The 11564-nt window shown below is 52.5% G+C and overlaps 3 protein-coding genes across 3 annotated transcripts; 2 read left to right on the top strand and 1 right to left on the bottom strand.

The window, feature by feature from the left end:
• Nucleotides 1-4248: 4248 nt before the first annotated feature.
• On the top strand, nucleotides 4249-6145 carry FIBRA_04429 (uncharacterized protein; the record flags this gene model as incomplete). Its single annotated transcript, XM_012326230.1, has 5 exons — nucleotides 4249-4583; nucleotides 4639-4932; nucleotides 4985-5197; nucleotides 5253-5433; nucleotides 5486-6145. 5 exons carry the CDS (start codon nucleotides 4249-4251, stop codon nucleotides 6143-6145), a joined length of 1683 nt encoding a protein of 560 aa, XP_012181620.1.
• Nucleotides 6146-6781: 636 nt separating this feature from the next.
• On the bottom strand, nucleotides 6782-7432 carry FIBRA_04428 (uncharacterized protein; the record flags this gene model as incomplete). The annotated part of the gene is made up of 1 exon (XM_012326229.1): nucleotides 6782-7432. One exon carries the CDS (start codon nucleotides 7430-7432, stop codon nucleotides 6782-6784), a length of 651 nt encoding a protein of 216 aa, XP_012181619.1.
• Nucleotides 7433-10501: 3069 nt separating this feature from the next.
• FIBRA_04427 (uncharacterized protein) lies at nucleotides 10502-11364 on the top strand (the record flags this gene model as incomplete). Its single annotated transcript, XM_012326228.1, has 2 exons — nucleotides 10502-11044; nucleotides 11095-11364. 2 exons carry the CDS (start codon nucleotides 10502-10504, stop codon nucleotides 11362-11364), a joined length of 813 nt encoding a protein of 270 aa, XP_012181618.1.
• Between the last annotated feature and the right edge of the window lie 200 nt (nucleotides 11365-11564).

Below are 11564 nucleotides of genomic sequence, written 5' to 3'. Positions count from 1 at the left end.
TTTTTTTTTTTTTCGATAACATACATCCCGTCTCAGCGCCCTTTCTCTCCTCCTCAGATGGCAAAGTTTCCTTTGAGGAATACCTTGCGGCTGCTGTCCGCCAACGTGAAATCGAGGAACTCCAACACCGTGGTGAGGGCCCTCCGTCCCCCGACTCTTCCTCGGGCAATGAGTGTGTCGCCTCCCCTACATCAGCAACGTGAATCTCATGCATATATATGCACAGGAAATCTTCCACAAATGCTGTCGCCTCTGAGGCTGCTCTCACCGCTGATGAGAGGGAAAGACTCAACGCCCAGAGAGCTCTCCGCTCTGCCTCGGTAAGCCCCAATTCGCTCTCCGGCTCCCCGCCTCCCACGCTAATACTCGGTGCTGTCATCAGTGGGCAGCTGCCTTCTATCTGATTACAACCGATATCCTTGGGCGTATGTCTCTGTCCTGTCGTCCGCACATGGAATTTGTTCACATCCTCACTTCTAGCCTTCAATGCGCCCTACGCACTAAGCCAAGTGGGCTATGTCCCCGGTGTCCTTCTGTATTTCTTCGTGCGTACCTCCTAGCAGACTCACCGCGGCGGCTGATTTCGCATCTCTGTGTCTGGCAGATGGGCGCTATCGCCTGCTATACCGGTCTCCTCCTTTGGTGGCTGTTCCTTAAGCTTGATTCCGATGTCTTCCCCGTCAAGACCTATGGCGATCTCGCTGATCGTATCTTCGGCCGTGCTGCACGCCATACCGTCTCCATTCTACAGAGCATCCAGCTGATCATCAACGTTGGCACTCTTTGCCTCAGTAACGGCCAATCAATCAGCCAGATCTCCAAAGAACATGTGCGTGTATGCTGCTGCATATGGCTGACACGGACTGACGAGCGCACGCGCGCGTTTTTGTAGCTTTGCTTCGCGGTATGCATCGTCATCTGGGCGTTCGTTGGTATGGTCATCGGTCAGATCCGCTCGCTCAAATCTTACGGCTGGCTCGCAAACTCGTGCGTCTATCTGGGTTCGCGCCTTGTAATATCGCTATATTCACTGATTGCACCCGCAGTGCCGTATGGATCAACTTGGCGTAAGCAGCAGCTTGGACTTGTCCCTGCACCGAGTCCTGATTGTTTCCGACCCATTTCTAGCATCATCTTCATCTCCATGGGTTTCGTTGCGCACTCGCCTCCGAACTACGCCTCTGCTCAAGCCGCATACGGCCCTGCCATTGGAGATGGCCCGGTCATCACATCCACCTTCGTCAGCCAGCCTATTTCCGCAAAAGTGAATGGAATCATGAACATGGTGTTTGGTGGGTGTTTTTCATCGAGTACTCATGGTGTCCTTCTCTGATATGTATCGCCGCGCACATAGCCTACGGAGGTGCCATGATCTTCCCCGAGATGCTCGCTGAGATGCGCCGCCCTTGGGACTTCTGGAAGGGCATGTGCTCTGCGCAGCTGTTGATCTTCGTTGCCTACCTTCTCTACGGTATGACACTTCCTCTCTTCAATGCTGCTTTGTAGCCTCATTCTTCGCCCGACCAGGCTTGTTTGTGTACAGCTACCAGGGCCAGTACACCCTCGGTCTTGCATACCAGGGCGTCAGCAAGTACTCTTGGCAAACGGTCGGCAACGTGCTCGCCGTCATAACTGGCATCATCGCCGCCGGTCTGTACGGCAATATTGGAATCAAAGTCGCGTACTACAGCATCGTCGAGGACATGCTCGGAGGTCCCCCACTCGTCAGCCGTGCCGGCCGTATCATCTGGACTGGTGCGTCTACTTCGGCTTTGTGCTTAAGTATCATGGATGGGTACTAACAGCCGGGTCGTTTGCGCAACAGGCATGGTGTTCCTCTACTGGTCGCTTGCGTTCATCGTCGGCGCGGCCATCCCTCAGGTGCAGACCATCTCCGGGCTTGTCGCCGCCATCTGTATCATGCAGTTCACCTACACCTTCCCACCTGCGCTCATCTTCGGGTTCTACTTCCTCCGTGACGGCCGCGGCGCAGACGGCAAGCTCTCGTGGAGTCGCGTACGTCTTTCTACTCTTCTGTGCATGCTCATGTGCTGAACGTGGCGTCGGGTCGTCGTGCAGGGCTTCTTTGGCGGCCCGTGGCACTTCAAGATGTTCAACTTCATCCTCGCCTTCGCCGCGCTCGCAATGGCGTGTCTGGGCATGTACGGCTCTGGCACGGAGATCATGGAGACGTTCAAGGTCGCGCAGGCGACGAGCTTTGGGTGTGCGCCGCCCGTCTGAGGGCTGTTCTATCTCTGTCTGTGTCCGTGTCCCTGTAGAATGGGCGATGTAATGCGACAATGAATGTACACTTATGCATTAGCTATCTAATGGTTTGTACGACGTGATGAGATGTCCCTCATGTTGCGTCTAATGGAATCACGATCTACTTGCAATTCTGTGGGCGCTGTGGTAACACAGTTGAGTCTTCGAGCAGAATTCAGCATACGCACGGCATGCCACGAGGAACGTAGAGTAGCGTAGAGTGTCCTTTTGCTGCCAGTATCTGGTGACACCGTGAATCATGATCTGACAGCTCGAGTAGGCTGTTCAAACTTCGCGTCCGAATCCCATGCAGATTGCTGGCCCAGCGGTTCAAAGGATTTTCACTCTTCTAGGAATTCGGCTTGAGCCGCTTGACTGGTAGTGGTGGCTATTTTCGATCGAGGCTAAGCGTTTACGCTGCTGAGCTGAGGAAGCTGGGCCGAGGTACTGTACGGTGGTGTTGTGCGTAATCTGGGCTCCGCAGTGCGGGGTTACTTTCGTACAATGCGCTACATCGCGGCGTAAGTAGTGGGAAAATGGAGCTGATGGTCCCCCACCAGCCCCCACCCGCACTCCGTGGAGAAGCATATATTCATGGTAATTGATGGGATTCGGACTACGTCCGGGTCGGTCCTTTTAGCGATATCTCGAATCATGTGGAAATTTAGCCACACCGTTGGAAGGCCGTTCATACCAAGTACCTTAGCAGTGACAGCACGAAAAGACTCGCTCGAGCGACGAGCAAAAGCTGGCATAACTGATGAAGAGCCTCTGGTGCAGACTCGAGTCGGGCTCGAGTTGATGGGTGAAACGCGGGCGGGAGATCGGGCAGTGAAAGTGTCCCGTTTCAGCTGCAAGCCATATAATCATGCACTTGACGCTCGTCCATCGTGCTCACTCACCCCCATCGACATTCGTCCGCGCTGGTCGCGCTTATTCTTCCCTTTAGACGACAAGCTGACGAACATTTGCGGCGGGAGGGGATATGGTAGCAAAGACTCATCTAGGCCACCGACTCAACCACGTGTGAGTTTCCTGTCATTTGCAGCGCCGCGTTGAGCCCCTTGATTGATTAAGGGTTCATCGTAGTAATCTTTAGGGCAATTTACTGAACTTGTGGTTAGCAGGCTCTTATAATGGCGCACCGGCGGCTGTAAGGAGTGTGGTATACTACGCCAAGCCACCTCCTGTGTTTTCAGCACCATCACCGAGTGCCCAAATGAAGCAAGTCCGGATTGTCGGACACTTGCACTGACAGATGATCAAGAGCTCGTCATTGATTAATATTGATTGTCGGTGTTCGCACGAGTGGCCCGAGGCGTACAGTCGTAAGTTCCAGCGACTCGAATGTTCCGCATATCACGAGTGCCTTCGACCAGGTCCAAGTGAAATCTGATATTTGTTTTTGCTAAAATGCTTCCTCATCGCCGAGCCATGGCCGAATCCGCGAGCATCGTCGAGTCATATCAGCGACGGAAATCGGACATGTCGAGATCCATCGCTAGTATCCACTTGTATGGTGCTGACAAAGTCTCTGTGCAGATGACACTTGGCTAGTGCGCTGCGCGAGATAAGTTTTTCTCTGCGCGTTACTCAGCATGACTGCCAAAATGGTCGCTCCCACAGGCCGGTGCGCCTCTGTCGGACGGCTGCTTGCGTTGCTCGACGGCGCGGAGAGGGTGGGTCAAAATCAGTCACCCGCCGCGTCACAGAGGATCCTCGTTTCTCAGCGCTCCAATGTGACTCACTTTGTCACGCCGCTCCCCGCGCCCGCGCGGAGGAGCGTGACAATGTGACTCATCTTGGACCTGTGGTACACTGAAGCGCCGGCGTAAGCCTTACTTTCATTGCTGACATTCGACCGCTCCGGCCGCACGAGCTGACAATACTAAAGCGTAAAGGTGGAGTTCGTTCTCCAGTTGGCTCATTCGTGTTGTGCTCATATTGCCCGTATCTGCCCGTTTCTCCCCTTCTCCAACATTCATGGCGTCCACTCATCCGCGAAATCCTCCATCTCCTTCTCTTACCGCACAGGAATCACCCCCAGTGCTGTCAAGGCAGCTCAATTCAGAATCGCACGCATCCCATGTGGAGACAACTTCGCATTCTTCGACAGTCGTCGAGTCTCCACATGACCGCGAGGACGATGATGTCCTGTCTCAATTCGAGCGCGAAACATATGGCCCGCATGAGGGCGAAAAGGGCTGGGATAAGTACGAGGTAACGATAGCAGAAGATGATCCCGAGCATCCAAAATCATGGTCGCGGGTATATCGCTGGTATCTGACCATGCTAGCTGGTGTTCTTGTGCTGAACGCGTATGTCCATGTTTTTTTTTACATCGCCGAACTGAGCCCTGACTGCTTCTTCAAGCACATTTGCGAGTTCTGCGCCAGAAGGCATTATTTTCGACATGATGGATGTGTTCCACTTCAGTGAGGAGGTTGCAACCCTGACTATCTCGCTGTTTGTCGCCGGTTACTGTCTTGGTCCGCTCATTTGGGGTCCACTTTCCGAATATATTGGACGGCGGAATGTCTTCATTATATCTTTCGTTTTCTACACCGGCTTTCAAGTTGGATGCGCACTGTCACCTAATACAGCGGCCATTTTGATATTCCGATTCCTTGGTGGGACTTTCGCTGCCGCGCCGTTGTCGAATAGCGGGTGAGTAATCTATCGGTTTTCATGCTTCCCGAAAACTGAGGTTTTATTCCAGCGCGGTAATATCAGATATCTGGGATGCCGACACTCGTGGGGAGGCGCTAGCCTTCTTCACTCTTGCACCGTTCGCTGGTCCTACTCTGGGCCCTGTAGTGTCGGGTTTTATGTCGGTCGCTGGCGTCGATTGGCGATGGGTCTACTGGCTGTTGACATTTTTTGCCGGTGCATGCCTGGTTGCTTTAATATTTACACTCCCGGAGACATATTTGTACGTCAGTCCCGTTCCGTATATTTAACTGGTGGCTGACGGTTTCCCTCACAAGGCCAATTTTATTGGTGAGAAAGGCTCGGCGATTACGCAAGGAAACCGGCGATGACCGCTACTGGGCTCCGCTCGAGCGGCAGACGCTCGAGATTATCCCACTCATTACGCATGTACTGGGCCGGCCGTTCGTTATGCTCGTCCAAGAGCCCATGCTCCTGGCAATCTGCTTATACATGAGTGTGAGTAGCACTACGATCTAGTTTGCGGCCGGATTGCTGACGCTGGAAACAGTTCGTGTATGGATGCATCTACATCCTCTTCGAAGCATACCCGATCATTTTCACCGAAATGCATGGTTTCAACATGGGATTCCTCGGCCTATCCTTCCTTCCAATATTCCTTGGCGGAATAACCGGTGTCGCAGCGTACTTGCTAATATTTAATCCTCGCTACGTCAAGGCCCGCGCGCGACATGCTCCCCGTCCTGTCCCGCCAGAGATGCGCCTCGAAATCGCAATGTGGGCCGCGCCCATGCTTGCTGTATCGTTCTTCTGGTTTGGGTGGACGTCTTATCCGCATGTGAGCTACTGGGCACCGCTCGTCGCTGGGTTACCGCTGGGCTGGAGCATCGTCTGGATTTTCCTCGCTCTGTTCAACTACATGATTGATGCCTACCTCTTCGTCGCTGCGTCCGCACTCGCTGCCAACACCGTCACTCGTTCATTCTTTGGTGCGGGCTTCCCGCTCTTTGCAGCACAAATGTACGAACGCCTTGGTCCCCGATGGGCGTCGTCCCTTCTTGGTTTTATCGCCATCCTCCTGGGACCTATTCCATTTGTATTGTACAAGTTTGGGCCCATCATTCGGAGGAAGTCAAAGTTCGTCCCAACGCTACCGGCACCAGCGAAAGATGTTGAGGAGAAGCCGGTGGATACGGAGCATAGCGCTTGAAAGCCAGTATGCCTGCTCTGGAAAGATGTCTGGCTTCCCATTACGTGTTTTTCGAAGTCATGATTTGGCGTAGACGGTGAAGACGACCAGGATTCCCTCAAACCGACCATACCAACATTTATACGATACGCTTTGCCTACGCTTTATCATCTCCTTAATCTTCCCCCTCACTTCTAGATTCACCATCTACAGGTTACTATTGCTCTCCACACTGGACGCTCACTTTATGATATGCTTTTGGTTCAAAAATTGCCATGTCTAACTAATAGAGTATATATGTATTTGTACCCCTCCCTCTTGCAGACTACTTGTGCACAGTTTTTCCTCGGAACATATAGTCGTCGTTAGTATTCTCGACTCGAGTGTAGCGGTAGTGTAGTGATCGCTTTGAATCAAAGAGTTCAATGCTACAGCCCACTTTTTGCAATGAGGCATTTGATTGGATGTTTCTTGAGTGTGTGACTTGCGTGTGACACTTCGTGTCGTCAAAGCGTGTGCACTGTGACAAGTCGTATCGAGCGCGTTGCTGCGTTCCTCGCACTTGCTCAGTTCGCCCTTGACCATTGCAATATGACTCGAATGAATGCTTTCGCACTTATGCTATTAGTTACTATCATGGTACGTTTTGACGTCCCCTCATTCCCTGGTGGCATAGATCCGCTTGATATCCCGCTCCTTCCTGAACAGCGCCTGCGCCAGCAAAACCAATGAACGAACAGCGTCCGGCTTTTCCACTTCTGCGATCTCCTTTTGTGAGCGCATTCGTAGCTCTCGCACAATAGTCGTCACATCCGGGCCGCGTAGGTCGACGGGCTCGCGGTAGTCTACGGTGATGGGGCGCTGCGCGATAGTCTGGGGCTCAGTGTTCGTCAGCTCAGCGAGCTCAATGTCAGCGTCGTTGAGCTGCTTCATGTACGCCTCTTGCATATCGGTAAGCTGCCTTCCCCGCAAGAGTAGCAGACTCGGTGGCGCACGCCCGAGGACTAGCAGACGTCGCAAACGCTGCTCTTCCCGAGCATTGTCGTTCGCGTATTCGTCGTCGCTACTGAAGGCGGAATCGTCGGACTCGATGTCCTCGGGGTGCGTCGCGTCGTAAAGTGTGATGGAGGAAATGGCGGAGGAGATGTGCGAGACGTCGACAGGGAGTGAATGTTCCTCTTCGTATTCTGAGTCGGTGGACATGGCCTCGTCGCTCTCGTAGCCAGCCTCGCGTTCCTTCTCTATGACCTCGAGGTATTGCTGCATGATCTCCCCCTGCCAATGAGTTGTAGATTCCGAATTGCTCATGATGAATGCGTCGACTGGAGTGCAGTCTACGGACGGCGACGGAGGTAACAGCAGAGTTGCTGGATATCACAGACAGCTCCCTACCCTCTTGTACTCTTTTCTCTGGGAATTTTACTGCCTGTGTTCAGCTCAGGTGACTTATGAACCCCTGGTTTCTTCAAAGATCATCAGAACATCAGAAGGTCTGACCCCAAACACTTCATCCCAGGGTGAGTTCAGGGTCCATTGCACCTTCTGACACACTAAAAAGGAGGGAGGAGAATGTGCTACTGGTTCAAGGTCTAAAGGCCTAGGCCCCAGCTTTAAGGCACTGATAACAGATAGTTGCCATAGCAATGGGGGTCAGAGTCCTTCATTGCTGTGTAAGCAATAAGGTATCTACATAACACTTCCTAGCTTCAGGCTCAGACTGACTTAACCTTTGACCACCACACTGAAGTCAGAAGATGGGATAGGAACATGTACTATCCTTGTAAGATGCGCACGCCCAGTGCATAGCGCATTCTTCGTTGTCGAGGGGATGTGAGAAGTGAAAATATGGATACCATGTCAGTTGTCGCGTATGTCAATGATGATGTTGCTGAATCAACCCTTCAGAGCAATAGCCTGAGGATAACCCATGCACGAATGTGCTCCGCGCAGATGCTGGACAGTGCAAGCCGTTATAAGCTTGCAGTTCTTGCTTTATTAATGGGTATATGCAGATGTAGTTGTTGCACCCGAGATTTTGCCATCAAAACATCGCTCAAGAATACCAGACAATAATTCAATTCGGTTTTTCCCTGGTTCAGTTTTGTACAATGAAGCACCATGCATAATTTGACAGATGTAAGCCCTCAGCCGGTATGTCGTCCGCATGTAATTAGTTGTAAACGGCCTTACGACATGGAACTGTCGTGACAGATCACACGCGATGATCAGCATCGAGGTGCTGCGAAGTGTAAATCGGAACAAATGATGATAGCCGGCCGACAACCTGCCGACAAGCGTTATGGATGGACTTGTGGTCGATGCTGCCATCCTAGTTGAACAACTGCGGTTACACGAGCTTATTATGATACGTCCGCCCCAGTCAGGTACGTGCCATCCTCCCATGTTTTATATATCACTCATGCGAAGCACAAATAAGCGCTTTCTAAACGTTCAATGGCATACCTGCCATTTGTCTTGACACTCATGAACATGACGATGTGCATGCTGGTCAAACATGTAACCGTTGGTGCCTATCACCGATCTTCGTTTCCCCAGGAACGTTCCTCGCTGCAGCCGGGACGTGGATGGGTCAAGTATACATGAAGGCACAGCTATCCGTCAAGCGTGAAATAAGTAATGCTCGCGCCCCAGTTCTCGGTATTTTTAGTGCTGCTTTTACAGGTCTGAGTAAATCTTTGTCAAACATATCAAAAATGATGTGAATGACCAATCCTACAGTCTCCATGAGGGCCTACGGTTGGCAGGATTTATTTAGGAAGGAATCTTTCAAGCCTATCGGTAAGTACACGAGGGCCTCGAGGTTCAACAACCTAAATTGGTGTGTTCGTTCATTATATCTGTCTGATGGCACGTTTGACTAATGATCGCAGGTGGATATCGGTTTGTATTGACGCGCTCGGTGCAATGTTTTCCACCAGTCTGGAAGTATATTTTGTCTACAGTGGCTCATCTGCGTTGTATACAAGTTTTATGTTGAACATGGCAGGTCCGTAAACGCTGCATGCGGGGCAGTGACCCCTTTCTGATAATAACTCAGTTAGTTTCAGCAATTCGATCCTTCACGTTGTCAGGATGTACAATATGCTTGAGGTTGGTAGCCAGTGGTTGTGTATGCCTTGCACTGCCGTTTTTGACAGCCAGCGGGCAATCCCGGGGACAGTCTCGGCCAACGAACAGTGCACACGCACCGTATCTGTTGGATGCTCATGTCGCACGATGGCCCTCCCCCGCTTTATGCAAAGCACGTGGCGAAGAGGCTTGCTGGCCTTCGGGCAGCGGCAGGCAAAGCGGACTGCTGAGAGGAGCCACACGTAGTAGCAGCACGGGAGGTTCAAAAGCCAGACGTACGCGCGAGAGTCGGCATGATGTAAGGCGCCGTTACCGTTGTTGGCCTGTGACCATGTACTCAAGAAGCAAGGGCGAAGGTGCGACCGAAATTGAAACTGCCGACCGATGTGGTTGTGTCCAACTGACCAAAGTTTACCGTATGCGTTCAAGTTGGCGAAGTGGTGCGTACGTAAGCGAGAAGCAAGCCCGCGTCCCTGACTTGCCCCACCTCATTAGCTCGACTTCGCTCCCATCCGCTAGTGTAATGTGCTCCATTCCGTCCGCCTCTCTCTCTCGCTATCACTTCCCGTAGGGTCCAAATGTTACTATAGCAGCGATATCGACGCGTTGGACGTATAATTCTTCGCAGACGTGAGAGTTCCGTTTCGTCCTGCCCGGCTCTGACACCCACGAGGGCCCAGCATAGTTCAGGACAAATGTCCTTGGACTCGCGCTTGCGACCAGTGCGTTCCTCCCGCTCCGCTGCGCAAGATCCATGCGCAAGGTCACGCTTCTCGTTGATTATCAGCGGCGCGGGCGACCGTACATTAGTGCGACATACGGGGGACAACCAAGGTTACGGGGGACATGATACTGACGAAATTTGCCGTACAGTTTGAGGATGAGCGGCAGTGCGCCGTTTGTGGTGGGCGCCGCAGCAAGTGAACGTGTCCACGACGACGGTGATCCCTCGTGAGTACTTTGTCTCAAGCGTCGTACGGCTTTGCATGGCCGTCCCGTTATATCTATCGCGGAATTTTGTATGATACCCCTGATCGAATCCCTGTCAGCTTTGCGAGCTTGTGATTGGCGTACAGCATCTTAGTCTGCTGTCAGCCCCACAGCCTCTATCTTGACAGGCGCGCCAATCTGTTCACCGCGGTTACGATACCAACTTTAGCTGATGGGGCTCGCGTTGCGCGCGTTCTCCATTCTCGCCTTGATGACTGTACATCCTCGGTCGCTAAATATCGAGCTATATAACGTCAGCCTTGCGCGCAGGCTTAAGGAATCTAGCTCAAGGCTGAAATGGCAGCTTGGATTGCAGATCGAGAGAGAGACTACCGTGACTTCGGCAAGGGGCAGGTGGTGCTGGGGCCTGTGGTTGCGGATAGCAATAGCTGGACCATATGGGAGGGAAACAGGTGCACGGTCTACACACTGGTTTACTACGATCGTGCCAGTGGTGCAACGGAAACTAACCCCTCGCGTTATATTTGCAGTTGTCTTCTCGATACCTTCGCCATCCCCGGCTATGTCGCATGTGCATCCGTACTTGTATTTCTCCTCCAATTTACGCTCCAAAAACTCTATTCGAAATCCAATGCTGCAGAAATTAGTGACAGTGCAGAGGCCGATTTTGACGACGTGATAGAAGCATCAAACATGATGGCCGCGAGCCTGCAGCCGGTCGACACATCTATCCGAATCTTCAACGCCGTACGGCTCGCGGGGTGTCTCGCGCTGCTCGGAATGACCATCTATACTGCATACACTATGGGATGGGGCGACATGACAGAGAAACTGCAGCTCAACATTTTTTGGTTGCATCTCGCGCTCTGTGTAACATTTGTACGTATTGTTTGCAACGGGCCTCGCACGCTCTTTCACATTCTACACAGACATACTCCTCGCTCCTTGCGCTGCATTCGATTCTCGCCGCGCCTTCGACGATAGGCACGACGACACGCCATCTCGCGGTCGTTCTCGCATCTACATGGCTTGTCTACATCTACCGTGACGCCTGGCCGCTCGCGACAGTCCCACTCACCCCTGTAGATGCGGCCGAGGGCACACTACTCTGGGCGAAGCTCGCCATGCTCACACTTGTTGCTGTAATTGTTCCTTTGCTCATTCCCCGGCGATATGTCCCGCTCGATCCCAAGGTGTGACATATTTCCGGTGTCTGCCTCTTCCTGTGTCTCTGATGCCTGCATTACGGTGATTGCATTAGAATCCTTCCGCCACACCAGCTCCAGAGCAGACTGCATCTATTGTATCGCTCTTGACGTATTTCTTCCTTGACAAGACAGTGGTGGACGCGTATCGGATGGAACATTTCCCCTTCGAACGACTTCCGCCCTTAGGCGAT

The sequence above is a fragment of the Fibroporia radiculosa genome, assembly GCF_000313525.1.
Source record: "Fibroporia radiculosa TFFH 294 genomic supercontigs, scaffold3050, whole genome shotgun sequence".
NCBI classification, from domain to species: Eukaryota; Fungi; Basidiomycota; class Agaricomycetes; order Polyporales; family Fibroporiaceae; genus Fibroporia; species Fibroporia radiculosa.
This window is presented reverse-complemented; position numbering and strand designations above follow the sequence as displayed.